General features: G+C 46.0%; 1 protein-coding gene across 3 annotated transcripts in view; it reads right to left on the bottom strand.

The window, feature by feature from the left end:
* The window catches only part of LOC138570801 (uncharacterized), a 941,103-nt gene that overhangs the window by 895,930 nt on the left and 20,639 nt on the right, over window positions 1–24,534 (bottom strand). For all 3 annotated transcript variants that reach the window (XM_069649146.1, XM_069649147.1, XM_069649148.1), the window contains exon 2: window positions 997–1,122. In XM_069649146.1, coding sequence (XP_069505247.1) covers window positions 997–1,117 — 121 coding nt within the window. In that variant the 5' untranslated portion in view covers window positions 1,118–1,122. The remainder of the gene's footprint in view (window positions 1–996; window positions 1,123–24,534) is intronic.

Raw genomic sequence — 24,534 nt, 5'->3', positions numbered from 1 at the left:
AGTATTGCAGAGCTAGTCCGTGAAGACATTAGAAAACTAAGCAAAGAATTTCGAAGAGGATACATTATAGTGGAAGGCAAAGCGAAAATCTGGCAAGGAGACATATTTGGGTAGTTTGGGCGTTTATTTGGGTAGTTTATGTACTGCTGCATTGTGGACCTTTTGAAGACAACTTAAAACAAGCCTACATATAAGGAATTTGCACAATCCAGATGAGAAATGATTAGAGCACAGACTACCAATGAGTGGTCTGAAGTTGGGATGAATGGAAGGGTCTTGTGCTACATTCTTAGGCGGAAGGAGGATGATCTCACTCACTTTTACGGGGATTAATCTAATTTCCGAGTGCAAAAATACTCCAAGGTTTGTAACCTTATTGGAGAAAGGGATAAGAGTCCCGAACAACTGGGGTGGAAACAGACATCTTGTTGAGTCAGTTAGAAGTTATTTGGGGCCGAGGAGCAATATCTCCATTTTAGTGGCGTTAAATGGAAGTTTGTTACTGGCCAACTAGGTCTTAATAAAGACAGTTTTGAAGTTGTACATAACTTGTGAGCTTAATACCTTGATAAGTAGCTGTGTATAGTCAGTGCAGGACTGGAAGGAAATCTTATGTTTACAGACAAGAGACAAAACGGGAAGCATGCAGACATTGAACAGGAAAGGGGATAAGGCTGAGCATTGTGGAACTCCACATATAAACGTAGTGGATGTAGATGTATAGTGACTAAGCTTCACAGTCCAATGTCTTTCAGAGAGGAAGCTTTGGTATCATGTCGAAGTCTAAAAGGATAATTAAAGCAGGGTCTTCAATTGGGAGAGCAGAATGATAGGATCCACTGTGCCAAATACTGCGATCAAAATCAAGGAACATAAGTAAGGAAAGATGAGGTGTATCTAAGAGGCACAAAGCCTCAGTATAAAATCCATGTGTCAACAAAAACACAAGTCTTCATATTATTAATAGCAATTGGTCAGCTTTGAAGTTTTTATTACCCAGCACTGGCTTTCCTGGAATACACAAGTTGGATACATTCTCTGCAGACACTTCATAACTTCCGACCATTTCTTTCATCATTGCATCATAAATCTCCCGATTGATTCCCCTTTCCTCCATTTTTCCTGCAAATAAAAAAGGGAGAAATTTAGATGCGACTTTACAAATGGAATTCAGATCAGAACTCTCAACAGAACACAACAAAGAAATCAACAGAGTACCACGTTGCATCTCAGCGTCCCACCATATAAGTCACCAGACCATCACGAGCACAAGCATTGGCTAGCCATGAAAGACGACACCCAGGAAACCCCAATCAGAGCATCATATAGCACAGCAAGAGACATGTTATGTTGATTTGCACCATGCACCACTACCACCCAAGGGTAGTCTCCAAACGCTCACATGGCTCTGCAAGAGAAGAGGGCTGGGTGCGTTAGTGGGGATAGGATAGGTTGAGAACCAGGAGGAACTGGCGGCTGTGAGCGTGGTCTTGCATGTGGGAGTTGGTTCGGGAGGCTCTGTGTGTTGTAACCATATGGGTAGGACTCAGTGCCTCGGATGTTTGCCAGTGTTTGTGTTGGACTTGTGTATCGTGTTGCGTTCTGGTTGGGTTTGTGGTCGTGCGCACTGGTTAGTTGTATCCACAAAGGGTCCAGGGTCACAGATGGCGGTTAGGAGGTGAATTATATCATTTCGGTGTGCTTCTGTGTAGAGTCAGGGTATTTATGGACTATGTGCAGGGGTGTTCCTTCTAGTGTTGTTGCCAGTGTCTCAGCGGTATGTTACAGTGTGAGCATTAGTTACATTCTCTGTATGTTTATGTCCACTGTGCTTAGCCGCTAGTTACGTGTAGTGGCGCTGGTTATGTTGGAGGAGCAGGAAGGAGGAAACGGGTTAGGAATTTGGTTGCTTTGACGAGGCCTCTAGCGTGAGTCTGGTTGCTGCTCAATGTCATCTACCAACGTTCTTGGTTGTAGTTTGTCGACCAATCTTGCCTCCTCTCGGGTTTGGAGGTTGACTTCCTGTGCGGGTTGGGGGCAGAGGGTTGTTTGTACCTGGTGTGTTTCCGGTAACTTGTTTGGTTTAATCTTGGCAGTTTGGTGTGGGCCTGTTGTGCAGTCGGCTGCTGACAGGGAGCATATGGGTGTTAAACTAAATAGGGGAAGTGGCGCTCGATCGGGTGCCTCTAGCTGTGAGAGTGGTCAAGTTAGGGTGGTGCTTAGGTTTTAATGCTTTACCTGTTCAGGTGCATCCGATGCGTGTATGCGATATCCCTGAATCTGTGTTGTTTGGGCAGCCTTCTCTTCATTGTTTACTCTAGATGTTGGACATGGCTGGGGGCGGAGAGGGGTGGTACTGGTAGGCAGAGAACTGGGGTGATGTGGTCTCATCCGTTTAGTCTTAGAATCCTGGCTGCAGTGTTTGACCCTTTGGAGTTTCTTAGTGAGTCTTTCCGGCATTCCTAGGTATAGGCCGTTTGCATGGTCAATTGCTGTTAATATCAGGGATATGATTGCAAGGGTTCTGCGAGGTAAGGAGAGGTATTGGAGCAGTCCTCCAAGTAGTCCTAGGAGATAGAAGCACTTTCTGGTGATTGCATTGACCTCGCGGTTCGAGGGATAGATGTTGTCCATGAGTATGCCCAAGTTATTTACTATGTTAGAAGTCGCTGGTTGTGTTCCCATGCCGGCCGGTCAAGTTGTGGGTTGGTTGTGTTGTTTTCTGTAGGTAAGAACATTATTTCTGTTTTTGCTGGGTTCACTTTGAGGTTGTCTGTGGTCATCCAGTTGTAGATGCCTGAGAGGCATTTGGTGATGGTTATTTGGTTCCTGGGTCATGGTCGTTTTCACAATCAGTTGTTTGTCATCTGCGTAGTTGTAGGCGGTTAGTCCGTGGCTTAAAATGATTTTCATCAGGGGGCACATGTAGATGTTGAAAAGCAGGGTAGAGGGGCTGGATCCCTGTGGAATGTCGCAGTGGATGTTCTTGGTGTTTGAAATGAATGGTGTTAAGTAGGTTCTGTCGGTTTGGTAAGCCACCTAGTGTCAATTCCTGTATGGTACATTCCAAGAGTCTTTATTAGTGTTGTGTGGTTAATTGTCGCGAAAGCGCCGATATGTCCAGTAGTATGAGGGCCGATTGGGCGCTGTGGTCTACATTTATTTTCAGGTCTTCCCAATCAATAGAAGTGTCGATTCTGTCCCTCTCATTGGTCTGAAGCCAACTTGTGACTGGTCGTGTATTCCGTTTGTTTCAACCTATTCAGAAGGATCTTGTATACATGGTTTTCAAGGATCTTCCAGTGGTTTGATGTATGCCGATCTGAAGGCAGTTGTTAGGGTTCCTGTTTTGAGTGACAGGTTTATTAGGTTCCGGAAGTGTGTCGCTGGGGTTCCGTGGTTGAGAATTGCTTTGAAGATGTCAAGGTGCAGGGGGTCCCCTGGGGATCCAGCAAGGTTGGGGTCTTTGATCAGTGTGGTGAAGATTTCGTCAGTGAACAGTCCCAAGCAGGGGAGTCTTCTTGTATTCAGTGTTTCGACTGCCGTCTGTGGTTCGGTGGTTGTGATTGTATTAGCGTGGGTTGTGTTTATGGTCTGTTGGATTATTTCTATTTTTGATCTTAGGTGGTTGGTGATGCTGTCATATAGTGCTCGTGTTGGGATGATGGCTTTGTTGAACGATAAGGCTTTTCTTTTATCTCTGACGATTATGAAGAGTTCTTTCTGTGGGTTGTTTGCAGACTCAATTTGTTTTGCATAGTTTTTTTTTGCTTTGGGTACTGTTGATTTTTAAAGTCTGATCTGTCTTTGGTATTTTATTTTCTGTCGGTTGTACTGTTCTATACATTTTTTTCCCCATTTTGCGGTTGTTTTTTTTAGTTCTTTCAGCTCTTTGAAGAACCATTTCACATCCAGTTTTTTTGGTGTGGCTTTTAAAGGTTTTGCTGGTGCCAGGTGGTCTAGGCCTCAGTAATCCAAGCGTTGAGTGTGTTTTTCGCAAGTCTGGGATTGTTTCAGTTGGCTCTGTGGTGCCAGGTAGGGTCCAGTTTAGTAAGTTTGTTAAGGACTGCCGGTCTAGGTTTTTCCAGTTTCTTTTCTTGCTGGCGTGGGGTATTTCCTTTCCCACTAGTAGGCGGGTTTGTAGTTTAATATAGAAAGGTATCAGGTAATGGTAGCTCCATACCATTTCTGCAGGTGGCGCAGGCGCGCCTAGTCCTTCTGTGCAGGAAATCGCGTCTAGGGTGTGTCCGGCATTGTGGGCTGATCCATTTATTATATGCTTGAAGTGCAGTGTTTCCAGGAGTGTGCAGAGTGAGTTCGCTGAGGTTTTGTTTTCTTTTTGAAACCAAATGTTGAAATCTCCCAGTATGACTAGGTTGCCAAAATGGTAATTGAGTCTGCTAGCTTCGTTGCGAAGTTTGGGTTGTAGGACAGTGGTCTGTAGTTCAGGAGGAACACAGAGTTAAATCTTGATGAGAAGGGATTCATCAACGTCGGGAGAGGCAAATGGCGCAGCTCGGATATGCTCTTTGTGCATCATTGCGAGTTCCCCTCCCATTTGGTTTTCTCGGTTGGCATGTATTAATTTGAAACTGGCCGCGATTGGCTTTGTAATCAGATAACCAGGTTTCTGTAAGAAAGAGCAAGTCTATGCCTCCTTCGCTTAGAAGGTCATGGATTTCTGTAAAGTGTTTTGCCATGGATCCAACGTTAAGCAGGCTGCAGTGCAGTTTCTTTAATTTCCCTTTTGAGTTACTTGTTTTTGGTCAATTCTGCTTGGTGTGTTGTCGGTTGGGTTTCCGGTGCTGGTGGTTCTCATATCTCACATATCCAATCCAACAGAAGCTCACAGATCTTAAGATAGTCATAAAAAGACCTATGCATATGGGCCCACCCCAAAACTAAGCGTGGCCCCCAAATACAAATATCACTGTCCGACAGAATCGCACATCTCTGCACCTCAAGACAACCCATATCCCCTCGCCAAAGAAGGCGAACATCAACCACAAAAGAACAGGACATGGCTTCTCACAACAAAAATAACCTTAGTCCCACCCAAAGGAATGGCATGCAGGCCACAAAAAGGGCAGCAAGTAAAGCCCCAAATGAATACCACATTGACCCTCTCCCAAAGACCTGCATAGTACCACCACCAAAAGAACCATGCACAGTTCCTCGCTGAAACAACTATTAAGACACAGCTCTCCCTTGTCCAAACAACCACACAAGCAGTTGTTGCAACATTTCTTCCCTGACCCAACAACTACTCCGTTTGCAGTGCACCAGCCCAGTTCTTGAATATCTGCACTTTCCACACCTACTGCACGCATGGCATTTTCTCTCGCTATTAGCCATTGGCTCATGATAATGGACTCTTGGTAAGTAAGAAATGATGCGCCGAGAGTACCTGGAGAACTGAGGTTGCCACTAACTTTTTACGCCTGGCCAGTAGTATCGCCCCATCCCCAATCTCATTCACCTTCTTTCCCCATAATAGTTGAAAGGTTTACTTCAGCCCCATCTCCTACCACTTACATGTTCTGTACCACTCCTCTCCAGCTTACTTCTCCTCTCCGCAAATCGTGTCACCATTCCCTACAGCTCACCAAGTGCACCATAATCCTCTTCCAATCACCTACCCTCTCCAACCCATTCGCACCATCCCCAATCCCATTCACCTTCTTTCCCCATACTTTTCTACTACCTCCCATTTCCCTTCTGTGCAATCTCCTACCCAAACCAGCTTCTTCGTTCCATCCTACTACTCATTTTGGAATCGATAAACATCTCGGATGACACATGTCAAACTGGCTCTCTGGCATGGAGAAGTTTTCAAAATGCAAACAAGTGAACTATTAATATCCATCTGCTACCAGAGTTAGATTTCACATTCTATATCTGTAAGGGTATAACGCTATAAGTAACTGAAAGAAGTGTGTCATCGGTTAGGATCTACTGGGACACAATGAAAGCCTATGTGAGTGGTCAGGTAATAGCTTAAGAAAGTTACACTTACAAAAAAAGGACACCCCAACAACTTTTAGACCCTCAAAAAAGACTAAGGAAGTCGATGGGTGCCTACAATCATAAATATCATACAATACCCCTACACAACCCTCTTGTGACTCACTTACCCTTCTCCAATCCAGTTGCCCTTCTGCACCCAGACCATTCGCGCATATCATGTCTGCTGCCAGAACCTTCCTCACTGAGCTGCAGCCCCTAGGGCTGTCTCATAACCCTACCGATCGACATTCCATCCTCTTTTGCCCCCACCTCTCTACCCCTCATCTCCCTCGCTTGCCTTTTCCTATCATCACTCATCAGTATCCCCCACCTCAATATCCATCCCACTCCCCTAACTCCTCACCTTCCCACCCATCTCGTCTTAATGCTACTCCATTTGGCGCAGTTACTCATTCACCCATCCTCCCACAAACCTCAATTCTCTTGCTCAACAAAGGTTTTGTCCCTCCAACTACCAGACCTAGCTCCTGGGTGCCATGACTCAGATTTCCTGAGACCTGTTGCGTTGGAGGCCACTGAAGTAAGGCTCACACCTGCTTGCACCATACACAGTTCTCCCTCTTGCATTGAACATCTACCAGACCAGCCGCCAGCACCCGAGATTCTACAGGGTTATTCCTACAGCCTTTTTTCCCTAGCATGACGTGCTGAGGCAAGTGGTCTGACCGATACAACTGCAAGCCCATCAGAACCACTCTCATTGAGGGAATGGTTGGCATGGGGACAATATAAAGGATGCCTGCCCATGTTAGGATTGTGTAGGCCTTCAAAGACTTGGGCCAAGGCAACTGCAGAAAAAGCCAGTCGGATGAGCCTGGGGAACGAGGACGGCATTTGCAGTTTTCAGACTCATCCCTAATGTGAGACACTTATTAATTCAAGATTACACTAAAGCAGTGTTATATCATTTCTAGGCTTAGATTATGAAGGCATGCTAGTGCCAAATGTATTTAAACACTGATGCACAATTTTAGGCCATGCTATTCTAAGTTATTCCATATGATGCTGTGCCAAGTCCGTTAATGCCCTGTGATGCCTTTTGATGTTGCAATTAATTTGATGCCTTTGCAGTAAAGAACCTTGCTACCCTTACAAGGCTTTGCAAATTCTTAAAAATCCCTTTAGACTTGCTAAGTTCCTTAATTTACATACTCAACCTAAGAGAAATGCATTTGCCCCATGGTGATGGGTGACAACATATTTACCAGTGCTTTCTGTAAAATGGTGCATGCCACAATAAGCACACTTCAATGCTGCAATGCTACCCCCAAAACACAGCCATGCAGAGTGAAACCTATTTTCCATTGACTGCAAAGTTGGCAAATAAAAAGTGTTAAAATCCCATACTCGCCAGCAAGGTGGAAACCATGCAAATCCTCCCGCCAATGCCAATGGGTTAGTAGATTGTCTGAGCCCTGCTTAGCCTTATTACTATACATTGCAAGCCTGTAAACTTAGGGTGGTTTGGCAAGAGATGTATTAACGCTAAATGTACCCTGCATAAACCTTTTAGGAGAGCTAAATAAGTGAAGTTCGACTGGGATTATGGATTCTACAAAAGCAAAAAAAGCAAAAGAACTACTCAAGGAAAAAAAAGGGGAGGTGTTGCTATGGGAAGTTCAATGAGAAATTTCTTCTAATGATTCACTGAAATTTGTGGATGTGTGTGCGTTTGTTCGCAACATACAACAAGCCTGAAATTTGGCATATGGGTAGGTTCCATGGTGTAAACAATGTAACAAGTATAAAATATAGATTTTCGGATTTATGTTTTTTGTAAGCTGTCTCCAATGCTTACCCCTGCCATGCGCCTCTTTGTGCCATAGTTATGCCGTAGTTCTACGTTCATTCTCCCTAAAGTTCATCAGTACATGAAAACTTCAGCATTTGTTTCTAAACTCTCCACACTATCAGCATTCTAACGGACAATAGCGGCACTCACTTTTTAAGTCATGCGCGTGACACAAAAGAGTGCTTTTGTAGTAATGCGGGTGACAGGCAACAGTGCATGTCTCTTCCATAGTGTCCGCAATGACGTCAGTCACATCGTGGCAAATCTCTCATGTTAAATTACAGAAACAATTTCCCATGGAAGTTGATTAATGTTAGGCAGAAACCTGTGCAGTTCCCTTAGGGACCACTGCAAAAGATTTAGGACTAGAGGTGTTTGGCAGTAAACCCGATTGGTAGCAGTCTGCACCACCCAGATTTACCTGGTAGCTGTGGCTGAGCAGTCAGACTTCTCTCAAGATGAGTTAGGCAGTATATAGAGTATACACAATAGGTACAGAGATACAGTAGCACAAGCAAACACTGACCAGAGCTTTGGTGTAAAAGTATATAATTATTTATTTAAAGAGACACTTGTAAATTACACTAGCACACAAAGAGGTAAGTCAATTCAACACACAGTCACTATATATATATATATATATATATATATATATATATATATATATATATATATACACACACACACAACCCTAATTACTTATTAGACAAGTCTTAGTGAGAAACACCACTTATTTTCAGACAGAGGTCAGCGCTTAACATAAAATGGCACTCTAATAAGTTATTAGAAAAGGGGAGGGAAAAGGCAAAGTTATGAAAGCACACAATTTCAATACTTTCCAAAGAACCACAGTGAGGCAGGTTAGGCAAAGTCTACTGGAGAGCAAGGAAGTTAAAATGCAAGGCCCACTCTTAGAGAGAGCAAGAGAAATGTGTCCAGGATCACACAGTGGGGATATGCCCAAAGAGTCTTTGTAGATAGTTCATAAAAAATTGAGATCAAGTCAGGAAAAGTTAGGCCAACCCAGGTTAGAAAGACGAGGATTTACTGTCACCCCGAACGATCTGTCGCAAGAGAAGCCAGGCGGGACACAGTACCTGAAAATGGCAAGAACGCTCCAGCGGCGGCAGTTGTTCCTGGCAGTGGGTGCAAGTCAGTGTTTCGTCCAGAGGAAGGAGGAGGTCTCGACGTGGAGGAAAGCTGAAGGTCGTTGCACTGCCAGGGAAGAAACCACCCGCGGAGTTTCCTGGTTACAAGGTACCACCCTTTTCTTCGCGGTAGTGGTAAACCGTGGTATTCCGTTTGCCGGGGTGCTTGGCACGGGCAAGGCGGCCACGAGATGGTCCAGGAAGGCGAAAAGGCAGGCAAACTGGTTATCCCCACCAGTCAAAGGAAGAAGACTCTCCGGGCTGGAGATCTCCTCTGTCGTCGGGAAAAGTGGTGAGACGGTTCAGCTGGGTTCCACCGGTGGTGTCGTTGTTGCAAGTCGGCTCGGCTTCTCCCTCCTCGGGTTCTTTAGGTCCTGTGGCGACGTCTGAAGTCCCAGTCCCCAAAGTCCCCAAAGCCCTGCTTTTATGCAGAAAACCTCCATTCATTCAGCCTAGCTGTCACTCAAACATGCTAAGTGGTGAGCCGGGCGGCTCACCACTTGGGCCAATCACACAAGAGTGCGACTTGAGTTGCCGAGGTAACTCAGTCCAGGGTGCCTAAACCCCCTCCCACACCCCCTGTGGTACCCAGACAGAATGGCACCACTTTTGGAGGCTTCTTTGGAGAAGCCTGCCAAAAAGTGGAACAAAGGGCTCGACCTGGGTTGGAGTCACAGAAGCGAACACAAACGCCATTTTGGAACCAAGTTTCGGCAAAAAATACCAACTGGTGAATTTATATTAATTTAATAAACCGGCGGTACGTTCGAGGCTATATTAAAAAGTGGTAGCCTCGAACAATGGGAAAATCCCATAGGAATATATTCGCGGTCGAATATAAAAAGTAGTATCCACTGCCACCAGCCAAAACTCAGTCGGGGGGGGGACTGGACAGTGCCCCCTCGAACAACAGACCTCGGGGCAATCGAATTGCCCCGACCAGTACCTCCACAATATGATGGTTTGTACTGGTTCTGTTCACAATTTAAGACTAGTAAAGCCAATGGTGACTTTACATTCCCTGGGAGACAGTAGTCAGTCCCAGGGTATGGAGTCTATGTTTGGGGGTCGCTACGATACCCCTGGGTTACTGCACGGAGGGTGCTGTGTAACCCACATATCAAAAACACATGAAACCCTATGGGTTAAAGGAGCCCATAGAACACATACAAAGTCAAAGGAACACCTCAAATCATGTCTAAGAGTGGGAGGAAAAGAGTCTCACTCTTAGCAGGAGAAAAAAATAAACCCCAAAAATCCATCAAAGCTGCTGGGGGACTCACTAGGTTTGGGAAATTAGCCTTTACAGAGAATTCTCCCTAACAATTAATGTATGCCATCTCGACAGTACACAACTTACATGATCCAGCCGTACACGTACGGGTACGGCACTTCAAGCTTACACGCTTCAGCCCTACACATATGGCACTTCTATGGAGGTTGCTGCTGCCTCGGCTGCCACATTGTCATCTCATACATGGGGGCTTGTCAAGTTCTGCCACGGTACTAATTTCAATAGTGTTCATTACTTATTTTAATAGTGTTCATTTAATTAGTGCAAAACCTGATCCCAACGTTCCCCAAACTTACATCTCATACATATTTGGTCGGTATTCAAATATTCTTGTTGTACTTATCTGCCTACGTGCCTGTCAGTATACCCCGGGGTACGCAATACCTCTGGGAAGACTCCCCGGTATCTTGCAGCATTCCTGTCCAAGGCACGTTGTGGCAGCAAAGTTTCCTCCCTGGGATGGCTTCCTTCACACTGCAAACCTTCCTTCTGTGTTCCCAGGAGCTCTATGCCTAGTAAAGGACAGAAACTTGAGACTTGGCTCCCGGTTCTTACCCCCTAGGATACCCAACAAAAAACACCCTCCCCCCCAATCACTCCTATTCTAACCAACCTCAAGCCAGCCCTATGCACATCTTGGACAACACCCAAAAAAAAACCTTCAGCATAGTTGAACACCCTCTGATCAGAGGTGCTCTCATCAATGCTCAGTCGCTGGTCACCCGCGCGCTTGACATTGCAGACCTTATCACCGCTAACAACCTTCACTTTCTGGCTATTACTGAAACCTGGCTGCATCAGGCAGCGGGCCCAGCTCTGTCCCTCGCCATCCCAGAGGGTTACTTAATACTAAGGAACGACAGGGATTCAGGTAAAGGAGGAGGAGTAGCCTTTATCGCCAAAACATCCCTTGGTCTTAGAGCGACCCCCTCGCCCAGCTTCCGGTCCGCTGAACTTCTGTCAGTATCCTCATGCACCTCATTTATAGACCAACAGGCCTCATCCCCTCATTTGAGGAAGAGATATCCGACCTCCTGACTACTAATACCAAAATAGGATCTCAAGTCATCCTACTTGGGGATTTAAACTTAGGCTGCAGCGATGCTAATGCGATATCCCTGGGAAAATACTATCTCCCAACTAGGGTTCAAGCACAGGGTCACAGCCCCAACAAATAAAAAAGGCAGAACCTTGGATTGGTTGGCAGACCACAACTGCTCCACTTCCATTCTTAAAAATGAACCAGTTGCCTGGTCAGACCACCACGTCTTCTCCTTCTCCATCCAAGGGAAGGTGCAGCCCCAACACCTCACCGGCTACTATCCCGCAAACCCTCGCCATCACTTTGCAAAGCCTTCGCCCTCTAATCCACTATATCCTTGTTCCTGCACACTATTCCAACTTAGATGTGGATAAACTTGCTGACCTCTATGATAAAATACTTAAATCAGCTGTGGATATCATCGCTCCTATCAAACTTACTAAGCTAAACCGGCAGCCCACCTGAACAAATGGTTCACTCCTGAGCTTAAAATCCTTCGGAATGCCAAACGAGGGTTGGAAGCCTCTTGGAGAAAAACACCCAACCAGGCCAACAAAACACTATTCACGGTAGCAGCCACCACTTATAAAACCTCTATCCTCAGGGCCAAAAAAAGAGACCTATGACAACAGAATTGACAATGTCAAATCAAGAACAAAAGAGCTCTTCGCTATCTTCAGGGAACTCGGGTCTCCCTCCTCACCTACAGAAACCTGCTTGAAAGATGCAGACTGGTGTGAGAATCCAAAAAGCCTTGGCATGGCAAATTGTCATGCTACAATCCAGAATCGAACAGAAAAAGATCAGCCTCGCCAAAAAAGCAAACTCTCCACTACCACCAACCTCTAAAACTTCAACCTGCCCTCCCTTCTCTTTCGCCCCTGTCACAACGAAAGAAGTGGAAAGCATCATCAAAGGCCTCAAGCCTTCCAGATGCCAAGGGGACTCCTGCCCAGCCTACATCGTCCAGGAAGGCGCCAACGATCTGGCCCCTTTCATAACAGCCCTAATCAACGCCTCCTTCAAAACGAGCTCAGTCCCTCGTAGCCTCAAGGAGGGTTGGGTCATGCCCCTTCTAAAATAAAAAATAAAAAATAGATCCTAACCACCCCACTCATTACAGGCCAATCACCACTGTCCTATACATCCTAAGGATCTTAGACAGAGTGGCCTACTTGCAAATCCAGAAGCACCTGGAAGAGAACAACCTTTTGGGTTGTGGCTCCAGACCAAAGCACGGAACAGAGACAGCCCTTCTGGACTTAAAAATGCAGATGAACGAGGCGAAGGACAAGGGCAATCTAGCCATTCTCCTGCTGCTTGACCTCTCGGCAGCCTTCGACCTCGTTGACCACCAGATCCTCACGGAACATCTGACGGCTTCAGCTCCATTCTCCAGTCAGGCGCTTCTATCAACATAGATGGTAACCTAATCACAGTGGGCAAAGAAATTAAAACCATAGGGGTTTATTTAGATTCCACGCTCAAAAAACAGCTAAACGCCATAGCCTCCTCCACGGCTTACACAAATCAGCTCATCAATGCCTGCAAAGCCTTCCTCTCACCTTCCAGCTGCATTATACTAGCCAGAGCACTAGTGCTCTCAAAAATTGACTATTGCAACACTCTCTTCCTTGGCACCTCAGAGCGCAATTTGAACAAACTGCAGGTGCTGCAGAATAATGCCCTCAGAGCGGCTCAGAGTATCCCAAGGCATTCACACATCTCCAGCTTCAGACAAGATGCCCATTGGCTCCCTGTACGAGACAGAATCGCCCTTAGATCACTCGTCATTGTCCACAAATGCCTCTCTAATGACGCCCCCAAATACCTGGCAGACAAGTTCAACAAACACATATCAACCAGACCAACCAGAACATTGTATTCTCACTGCCTATCCATCCCCAAATTCGCACTAAAAAAAGCAGGCGGCTCCAGCTTCCCGGTCTTAGCTGCCAAACACAATGGATCGCTATACCTATGAACCTTCGAGCATAACCATCCGTTTGGACCTTCAGAGCAAAAACAAAGTCCTGGCTCGCCAACAAGAACTCGCCCCTTGCCTGACATACTAGCTTTTGGCCCATCACTGTATTTTTTCCTGTGTCTGCCACTCAACCATCTTGTAACCCAGTCTTTTGCACTTACTGTTATTATCCTGCATGTCTATACTTTGTTGTAACCTGCTCTAAGTCTCTGGCACCCAGTTACCTCAGGGTTCGGCGTGCGGTACAAATAACGAAACTAAACTAAGCTTTCTCACCAGCTTCTCTCCACGACAAGGATCAAAGGCTGCTGCTTCTCAGCATGACGGGATCTCTGATGGCTCTGCTGCCGCTACCGGAGCTCCGACTGTCTCCTCACAGTGCCTGCAGCGTTTCTCCTGGCCTCACGGCACACCAGGAAGCTACCTTGACAGTGGCAAGCTGCTGCCAGCGAACATCTGCTTGCCCGACCTCCACCATCATGGTCCTTCTCCGTACTGCTGCCTCTGCCTTACTCTGCAATTCCACTTTCCTTTCCTGTTCTCGAGTGCAGATACAATCTTTAAATGTCCAAGGCACTCGAGATCCATAACAACTAGTCTGCACATTCAACTTGGTGTTTCTTTCGATCTGAATTGACTCGCTCTACCACGTCTCAGTACTTGAACCTTTATGGGAGATGCCAGCCATAGAGTTTGTTGGATTTCCGAAATGATCTGAAAAACCTTAGAAACATTAGCTATGTTTTAGGTGTGTGTGAATGGACTCTTTACTGGAATAACAGTATGCCATCAAAAGGTCAGGAATCACAGAGTTTTCTTTATAAGAAAAGGGGGAATACAACATCTCTCCTGAGGGAGTCATCCCCTCCTCCGGCAGTTGGCTCCCTGCACATTATCCTTCCTCATATTAGCACTCCAAGGTCCGGATCAGGTAGCTGCTACCATACTTTGGCCATGTCGGAGGAGACCCTCACCAGGGAATTAGTGATGACTCCACAGGATTCCCTATAGTGGCAAGCGAGGATCACGCTCTCTGCACCTTCTCGTACCACCAAGCACATCACTTGAATTCCCCTCACCTTGCAGAGAAAGAAGACAAGCAAAGGGGGCACAGGCGAAATGGCAAACTGATCACTCGCCTCCCTTGCCCGCCACAGCAAAATGGTGTTCGGTAAAGTCCTCACTTTGTTGCAATAATGACACCAAGGAGTGTTGGAAGCCCCTGGGGGCTGCTGGAGCAAATTTAAAGCAGCAGCAGAGGGCAGGATTTGTGGGACGGGAGCCCGACGTGCAGAGACTCCAGGGGTGACGGTCAGCAGCGAAGGCCCCGAGAGCCACGACAAGGGAGCGCGTGCCAAGTCCCCTGAGCCGCCAGCTGCAACTTGATCGCAACACTTCTGACACTGCCACAGTAAGTAGACGGGGGCTGCCCGAAGAAGCACAGAGTGTTGAGGCACAGCACATCCAGAAACACCAGCAGCAGGGGGAAGTAGGGGATGGCTGAGACCCCATGTGAGAGCCGTGAAACAGGAGATGTGCATCTGACATATGTATAGCCGTTGAAGTGTCATCAACAGTAGCGGGAGGGGCACGTCTGATAGCTGCTGGTGTCAGCCCCTGCACATCAGAGCTTGCACCTTCTCAGGAGCCCTGCACAGCAGCTTGTAGGGGACAGTTGGGCAAGGCATGCTCGCATTGAAAGCACCATGAGGAGCAGGCAGACCCGCTCGGCGAGACAGCGGGCAGAGACACTCAAGGTTCCAAGCACAGTGCGAGTCTGACGGCCCTGGGCTGCACGCACCAATGGGCAGCCACCAGTATTAGTACAGAGCAGCCAAAGCAACATCATGGTGGCATAAATGCTGGCAAGATGGGACAGAATGAGCAGTGGCACCCACCACAGAAAGAGCCCCCCATGAAGAGGAGAGCCAGCTTTAGTAACCATGGGGAGTTGGTCGAATATTAGCCCCCAACATAGCCCCGACCATGCTGTGGGAGCCACACAAGTACGGGAAGACGTGCAGTGAGGAGGCACAGAGCCAAGTATTGGACCACCAAGGTTTCCAAGCACCTGAACCTATTGAAAAGATTAGGATACCTATGCAGTGAGGAAGTGTCTGTGTGGTTAACTCCTGCACTGATCCTGCTGTACATCCTGATTGCGGTGCCATCTGATGTGCTAACACGCTGCTTTTGCAGATCAAGATAGACACTGCTTACAATTACCCGTGCAGCGTTTGTCTGATTTGAATCGGAGCGTTGGGAGCCGAGAAAGCCTGTCGGTTTTGCCACGACCTGTGAATCAAAATGGTGGCTGCGCTGATTCTGCCGATGCAGCTGCACCAGGACTGAAGAAAGCTCTGGTGCCTTGTCCCAGGCTGGTAATGCGCTGTGACAGACAGGAGTGCCCACTGATTTGCGTCAGGGTTTTGGAGTTACTCTAGCAGTGCTGCGTGGGATGAGGGCTTCGCTCCGGGACGGAGCGTCTGCGGGTAGGAGCCTAGTCCTGCAGTGGAGAGCAGAGAAACAGGAGAGGGGGCAGCAAGAGCTGCTGTATGCAACACAGCGGTGAATATGAGATCCTGTTAGCTCGGTTTGACATTCACCGGGGAGGCGATCCGGCACTGCGCACACACTAAAGAAAGCCTCTGGGCCCCGATTTCATTGCTGAGGTGCTGCGCCTGCCCTGCGAGTTTGCTAGGGACCACGAGCGCGGGTTTGGGGCCATAGAAGGCACTGGAATATTGACTGCTCTCTGCGGTTGGATGGGGTAAGGCACGGAGGCTGCCCGACTTGCACTTACTAGCACTGATGCAGCAGTGTACCTCTGCCCTAAAAAAAATCAAAACGACATCCAACCCTGTACTGCTCGCAGTGTCACGAAGCTCTCGCAAACTCACCAGACACCACATCCTTCCCTTGCTCAACACTGCAGACCCCCATTCATGTCCAACCCCAACACATTAGAGGCAACATACACATCTATCCTCTCCAAGGCCATGAATACCCTAGCACCCCTAACCCATCACAAATCCAAGATAGTCAGACACTCAAATTCCTGGTTTACACCTGACCTTTTGAAACTCTGCACTCAAACTCCAAGCTCAGTTCACCTGGCTGAAGAACCCCTCCGACTCCCTGAAAAAGGAGTTCAGTAGAATAGCTCAACAATACAAGGCAGCCATTATCGCGGCAAGATCTAACTCCTACAACGCTAGAACCAGCATAGCCACCTCTAACACTAAAGAAATCTTTACCATTTACAGGGAACTAGAAGCCCCCTCCGCCTCACCAATCACCCTCACCAAAGACCCAGGTTGGTGCTCTGACATTCAAGCAGCACTCCTGCAAAATCGACAACCTAAAACAAAAAAATACTCGCACATCAAGCTACCTTCAATAATGACCCATTAGCAATAAATATTAACCACTCCCCCCCCTCCCTCCACCAAGCAATTCGCTGTCAGAGACCTTGCTGAAAGCGGAACTAATCCAAAACCTGAAACCCTCTAAATGCAAAGGGGATATTTGCCCAGCTTCCCTCGTCAAAGAATGTGCAAGTGTGTTGGCCCCAGTCATCACAGCCTTCATAAACGCCTCATTTTCAATAAGCGCCATGCCAGCCAGTCTTAAAGAAGCGCGAGTCCACCCCCTCCTGAATAAAACCTCACTAGACCCATCGATCCCATCTATCTACAGGCCTATTACAACTGTCCCCTTTCTACTATAAAATCTGAACCGTGCAGCTTACCTGCAGGTTCAGCAATTCCTGGAGGACAACAAAATCTTAGGGGTGCGCCAATCCAGCTTCTGCCCAAGACCTGGAACAGAATTTGCTCTTCTCGATCTTAAAAATCAGCCTGACGCGATAAGGGATGAAGGAAACTGTGCCCTCCTCCTCCTCCTGAATTTATCTGCAGCATTCAACCTGGTCGGCCATCAAATACTTTGCCAACACCTTACCACCCACGTCAACTTCTCTACACATGCAACAGCCTGGATTGCATCCTTCCTGTAAGGCAGAGTCATGAGAGTCTTCTTAGACACTGCAAATGCCTCCCTCTCCCCAATTACCTGCGGTATACCCCAAGGGTCCTGCATAGCCCCTACACTTAATATCTTCACAATGCCACTCTTCAACATCCTAGACGCCCTCGGCATAGCGTACATCAGCAAAGCTGATGAGACAAATCCTGACCCCACTCACAGGTAACTACACTGATGACTATTATCATTAACAATATTTACTCTACAATTCAAGCATGAATGGCAGCGAACCACCTCTGCCTCAACAGCGACAAGACAGAAATCCTAATTGTCGGCTAACCCAATGCCCATAAGTCACTTAATATGCTCTACTCTTCCTTGCTGATTGAACAATGTGCGATTCCAGTCTCAACTTCTGTAAAGACACTAGGAGTATCTTGATGCCTCACTCACTTTGTCTAGTGCCATCGCCGCCTCAGCAGCATATGCCAGCAGAGTGCTCAACGCAGCCAGACCTTTCCTCACAAAAAACAATTGCCTCACCACTGCCAAAGCTATAATTGGCTCCAAGTTATACTACTGCAACGTCCTATTTACAGGCACCTTCACTGGTAACCTTAAAAAATTACAAATTATACAAAACAATGCCTTAAGAGCAGCACTCAATATCCAAAACGAGAACACATCTCCAATGCCAGAAGAGAAGCTCACTGGCTGCCCATCCACGAGCGGATCACATTTAAAACTCTCCATTACCCACAAGTGCCTCTGCAGTACAGCACCCCCTTACAGCACACAAAGAATCACCAAGGCCCACTCATCAAGGTCCACCAGGACTCCACATACAGACTTCACATGCCCAAAGTGAGGAGATGCAAAGCTGGAGGCTCCAGCTTCCGCGCCTCCAAACTCTGGAATGACCCTCCCAACCCCCTCCCTGAGGGCCTAGAAATCCTACTGGACCATTCGCAAAGCCCTCAAGACTCAGCTCTTCAACTAATCTGCCCTCTCTGCCCATCACGCCTGCAAAGTCACGCCCTCCCACACATCACAGCTTGCACAGTGCGACCAATGTACAAGAATGCCTTTCTCACCGTTTCTGTAATGCCATCTCTGATCATTCCCATTGTTGATACAATTACCTGAATGTATGACTAAGATTTTTTCCTTGGCTTGTACCTGCAACAGTGCCTCAATGCCTCCGGGCTGCACGTGTGCTTTATGAATTAAATAAATTATTGTTTTAGTCAGCAGTGCACTACGGCTGGACCACCCCCTGCGGTGAAGAACTTAAGCAGAGCGCCAGGTATTTCGCCCCTTTCTGCTTCGATTATCTGGACTCCTGGAGGCAGCCTTCACATGCTGCTCAGTGATGGCCTGGCTAACGACCAGCACCATTCATTCTACCAACACAAGCACTCGCTCTCACTCATCCGTGCTGGTACACCGCCGACACCAAATCCCTCGGCCTGAAAAAACCTGGGGCGGAAACCAAATTGAGGAAAACCACTTCAGAAGCCAACAAAGCCCGCTTTAGTGAGAAAATATAAACAGGCTATAGTACAAACAAAAAGAACCACATGTAATAGAAGGAACTCCAATGCCAACTCAAGTACATGTGAGTTCCCCATTCTGTGCAAATTAAAGGCCCTATTGCTCCACCCACCAACATCACCAAGGACGTTACCTGGTGTACCGACATCTAAAAACGCACTCTTCGATATAATCTGCACTCTCCCAAAAAAGAAGCTTAAAAAAAGAAACCATCTTTGCCCACCCTGCCGGACCAACCTCAATTCCACTTCAAACCAGTCTCCGAAGCGGAAGTCAACCTAATCATAAAAGGCTCCAAACCCTCCCGCTATCTAGGGGATGTGGTGCCCTGCCCCAGTCATCAAGGACAGCACAGAAAAACTCTCTCCCTTGACCGTCACCCTCATCAAGGCTTTCTTTGCCTCCTGCCAAGTGCCAACCAGCCTGAATGAAGCTTGGGTTCTCCCACTGCTGCAAAAACCCACCTTAGACCATGCACTCGCCACCAACTACCGCGCCATGGCACAAAATCTGCACTGCTGGATCTAAAAAACCAACTGGATGAGAGCAAAGATGCAGGAAGATCTGCACTCCTTCTGCTGCTAGACTTGTCAGCAGCCTTGGACTTCCGAGGACCACCACATTCTGTGCCAACACCTTGCCCCAGCAGCTAACTTCTCACCTGAAGCTATCTTCTAGACCTCCTCCTTCCTGGCTGACAGATCTATGAGAGTCTTCGGAGATGACGTCACGGCCCTCCCTAGTCACCTGCTGCATGCCCCAAGGTTTGGGCATTTCCCCTACCCTTTACAACGTATTCACTAAACCTTTATTCGACCTCCTGGACAACTTGCGCATCCCTGACACACTATGCGGATGACGGATCCTCCTCCCTCGAACCGGAAACTATGCTACGGATTCGGACAATGCACACAGCCTCCCAAACGATCAAGGCCTGTATAGCCTCTCGTTTCCTCTGCCTCAATGCCGACAAAACAGAAATTCTCCAAGTCACGAACTCTATTCAGCAAGCTAGAACAAGCGTGCAGTACCCTTGACAATTGATGGTATCGCCATTACAGTCTCCAGAGTTGTAAAAACCTTGGGCGTTCACACCTTGACGCCACCTTGCTGCTAACTCAGCAAGTGATTGCCATTGCCTCCTCAGCAGCTCACACCACTAAGCTAATGAACGCCAGCAAACCATTCCTTCCCACAGACAGCTGCCCTACTATTGCCTGCGTGCTCGTCTGATCCAGATTAGATTATTACAATGCCCCATTTGCTGGCACCTCCACATGCAACATCTCCACACGCAACCTTAACATGCCACTAGCGCCTTGATGCCTTCAGGTTTAAAAGCACTTTACAAATGTTATACATAAAATAAGGTGCACTCCTCCTGAAAAGAAGTCTGAGCCCAAATGAAAGATATACTTGGAGTGCAATACCCTATGGATCCATTGGCATTTGTGCAAGAACAAAATTGAGGCGTGCATATCCAATGTCACACCCAACAATATCATTTATCATCTATTGTATGCAGAACGTCATACTATCAAACTTTTCTGAAAGTCCTCATACGACCCAATTACTGCTCATTGGTGGTGGGAGGAGGGGGGGTTCTCACTATGGAAAAGGTCATCAATGTTTGCCAACAATCTGTGGCGGTAACTCAGGACAATATCCTTTATCGTTCAAGTATTCACTGAGAGAACATATGAACCACCGACCACTGTTACTAAATCATTTTTCATTCCTTTGAGGTTTCACACTTGTGGATCTCCTGCTTTGTGAGGTTGGTGTGGCTGAGTGTAAAATTACATGCTTTGGTTTGTCCCTAAGGGGTGGAGGTCCTGTCCTTTACCTGTTGTATGTATTCTGCTTTTACTTTTTGCTACGGTCAACCTTTCGTTGCCTTTTTTATTGTTTTGAAAGAAGGCTTATTTGTGGTTTGCTTTTGGCCTTTGTAATCAGCTGTTCTGAATAATAAACAAAGCTTTGTTAATGTTAAAGGATATTTGTACTGCGCACTATCACCACTGGAGGGGTCCCCTGGTGGATCTGTAACAAAGGGGGGTAGGTTAGGTGTATTAGTAGGACAAAGTTTGGAAAAGAGCAAGGGAGCTGTGAAGTACTGTTAGCAGCTTCAGGTAACACCGTTTTCCAAACATATTGGAGTGTTATTCGGTTAAGAGTCCGTTGTGTGCTGTTTGGGGGTCTGTGTGGTGTGTCCGTTGTTGGGGTTTGGTGAAGTGTGTGCGGGTTGTTGTGGCTTTAAGAGGTGTGGTTGTCTTTGGTTAGAGTGGGAGAGGTGTTTTAGGAGTGGAGAGGTTTTTAGTAGTTTTTGGGGTTGGTTAGTATCCGTTTTAGGAGAGATGCATATTCCTATTGCGTCTCCGTAATTTTCGAGAAGGTTGTTTCCTTTCGGTGGTTAAGTTGCAGCGTAATAAGGCTGTCAACTCTTTGTCATTATGCTAAATTAGCTACTTTCGTTTTTCCATCTTTGTATTCGGCTAGCCCTTTTATCCCAGTTTGTCTTTGCTGTAACCTAGGTTTGAACTGATTTACTTGCGAGCTACGCCCGTGCCCTACGTCCTTTCTGATTGGTCAGGGTATAACAAACTTTAGACTTGACACTTTCTATACATTCTTCCAAATCCCATCACTGGCATTTGACTGGCACTGCACAAGGCCCTCCAGCTTCTCTACGGCAATGGTTCGTTGCCAGATGAACACCAGCCCAGCGAGCCCTTAAAAAGGCCTTCAAGGGCCGCCTGTGCCTCTTCCCTACTAACCGCCAAGAGGCACAAGTCAGCAGGACATAAAATAAGCAGTGTCCCATAGCGATTTGCTATGCAATTCTGCAGGTCTAATAATTCAATTGACAATCGAGTAGCACAGCTAGCTATTTAAATTATCTTTTACAATGAAAGCACAGCTCGTCCTGGATTCCTCTCTTGGCCTCAGGGCTCCTTCCAACCTATTTTATCTATTCACTGCAAGTTCAAAGAGGCTAAGATGATTACTGCTGCACCATAACAATTATAAAAGGGCATGTGTGGGAGTGCTAAGCAAAAAATATTCTCCCTTTTTTCAAATAATTCAAAACCAGAAGTAATCAAGATGATACTTGTATTAAGCTAACTATATCCTGCCTGGCAAATACCAGCATGTGATAACTTTCTTTTTTTTTTTAAAGACTGTGCTGCAATTCCCCTCCTAACCATGTACGTTGTTACATTCATAATTACAGTATTGCTGCACTACACTGTCTCCATGTTTTTCAGTGAAGTTTAAGTTGGTGTATCCAAATCTCATAGTGTCAACTATTTCTTTTGGTTGGGGAAAGTGCACCATACTGACGAGTGAACACTCCTGAAAATGTACATGATCACACGGCCAAAAGCTAGTTCTGTTCATTGCTAAGTGGGATGCACACCTACATCATATAACTTCATATAACTTAGGAAGCACTAAATGTTAATCAAAGACTGTCAAAACGGTTAACAAATAAAGGTTTTTTGAGGAGCAAAGGGTAAACAAAGTTTGCATGGAATCTGAAATTGTTACGCAAGGCTATCCAGACAGACACCACCCATGCTCAACTCTGGTAAAGTATTTTTTAATAAAGACATAACAAGATTATTTATCATAGAAAATTCAATAAAAATATTTGAAATACATTTTTGGGATAAACATATTTTCTTCATTTTGGTCAACTTCGTATTGGTTGTAGAATATGGAGGAAACAAAATTATGTTGACCTTCTTCAGAGTTAACAAATAAACCAAGCCAGGCTGGGAACGCAAGTGCAATCTACAAGTAGCTTCCCCCTTTTGTTTTGTTGCCAAGTTGCTGCGCCCTGCCTTCGCCCTGTCCTTCGAGGTGGAGCCACAGACCAAGACTCCATGGGAGTGCTTCACCTCAACCCCCTCCCCACTCGCGTGCACACCTCCTTGCTCATATTCAGGTCCTGGAAATACTATTTGCAATTACTGAAATATGGGTAATTTATTTTTAAGGAAAGCATAAATTGCGCAAAGCCTGGTTCCCTTAAAAACAAACAAAAAAAGTATCAGAACCCCAAATGGCAGCTCGGAGTGCTTGAAAATTCTGCTAATCAATGTTTTAAACTAATTTATGCCTTGAGCCAGTATTGTAGATGATTGTGTCACCAATGACATTACCAAAGAGAACATCCGACATGTAACAAGCTTCAACAGGACTGCACCTACCATGAATTAAACCACCCTATACCCTTCCTTCCTCAAGTACTATAACAGGGTGGGCTGTGCGCTTTTCTCCCTGCTCTAGTTCCACTGACACTGGACCATTTAGCACAGTTTAACAATCAAACCGTGAAGACTGAAATGTAGTGGGGCTTAACATCTACAACGATTACTTCTCTGAACAAGAAACTAATTAAATTCACTGGTGGGCAAAGATGAGTAAATAAGGAATTCCAAAAATAGGTCATTTAAGCTGCAATCTTTTTCAAATGCTTCTTTTCCTCTCTTCCTGAGGAGGTAATCAAGAAAAGCTTGAAAATAAATGAATGACTGTTAGCTTATTAAGGTATCGACTATATGTCCTAAGGGAACCAAAGGGTTTGGCTAACCTTGGTGAGGAAGGATAGCTCAGGGGCAAAGAGTTTGTCTTGGAAGCAAGACAACGCAGCACAACACAGGTTCAAATCCCGATCGTGCGCTTATAAACCACTCGCTGGTATTAAGCGTGTTATAAAAGTACAATTATAATGATTGTGCTTTAAAAGGACCAGCACGGTTTCCTTCCGATGTCATTTAATTCCTAAAAAGTTAATATGTTACATTATGCAAAATTAAAATGTGACTACTTTTAAAAGAGAATACTATGCATAATTAAAATGTAACTACTTTTAAAAGAGAATACTTTTCGAGGAACCTTATTTATTTGGGGTTCCCTTTGAACAACCTCAGCGCCCTGACAATTTCCAGATACTACACTGTTTTGTTAGGACTTTTCGCTTTTTCGTGGTCGCATGCGATTGTAACCACAGAGTTCAGGTTCCTCAACTCCGTTTTGATTAAGACACAAAAGCAAACTTTTGGTTACTGTTTTTCTCATGCTTTGAGAAGAAAAAATCCACCAGACTCTCCTTCTCTTGATTTTGTAAAAGATGGATAGCTTTTATTTAAACAACTTAATTGTACTCTTTATGTTGCCCTTTATGATTACACGTGCTTCGATGAACACATCGTCTTTTTCAAATCAGGGCTGATTTATAGAAAAATTCCAGGACACAAACAATTAACAAATGTCAAACATAAACCAAAACATGTACGTCAAGTACAAATAAAATGACAAAAAAATATAATCTATTTTCTGACATTGGGTATAAGCAAAACATTTTTTCATTACAATACAGAGAACTTTTCCAAGGTGGTGATGGGGACACCCTCCAAGAGGTTTGGCTTTGATGGTGGGCAAGAGGCAACATCTATTGACGAGCTGTCCTTTCCAGTGTTAGCTCGCCTATTAGATACTATGGACAGAGGGTATGATACCCTAAACTTTCAAATGAGGGAGGTCAGATCATGGTGGGGGTGTGGTGTTTAAGCCAGGCGGGGGTGGGATTCGTACCTCCCCTTTGGAAATTGCCTGGCTTGCTGCCCCCTTGTCAGATGACCCCAGAAGATTTTGTAAAAGTATTGGGAGAAAAAGAGCAAAACGGTAGATAAG

Source organism: Ambystoma mexicanum, chromosome 1p, assembly GCF_040938575.1.
Source record: "Ambystoma mexicanum isolate Mex_15411 chromosome 1p, UKY_AmexF1_1, whole genome shotgun sequence".
Taxonomy (NCBI): Eukaryota; Metazoa; Chordata; class Amphibia; order Caudata; family Ambystomatidae; genus Ambystoma; species Ambystoma mexicanum.
The sequence above is the reverse complement of the archived record's forward strand: the minus strand, read 5'-3'. Positions and strand labels throughout refer to the sequence as shown.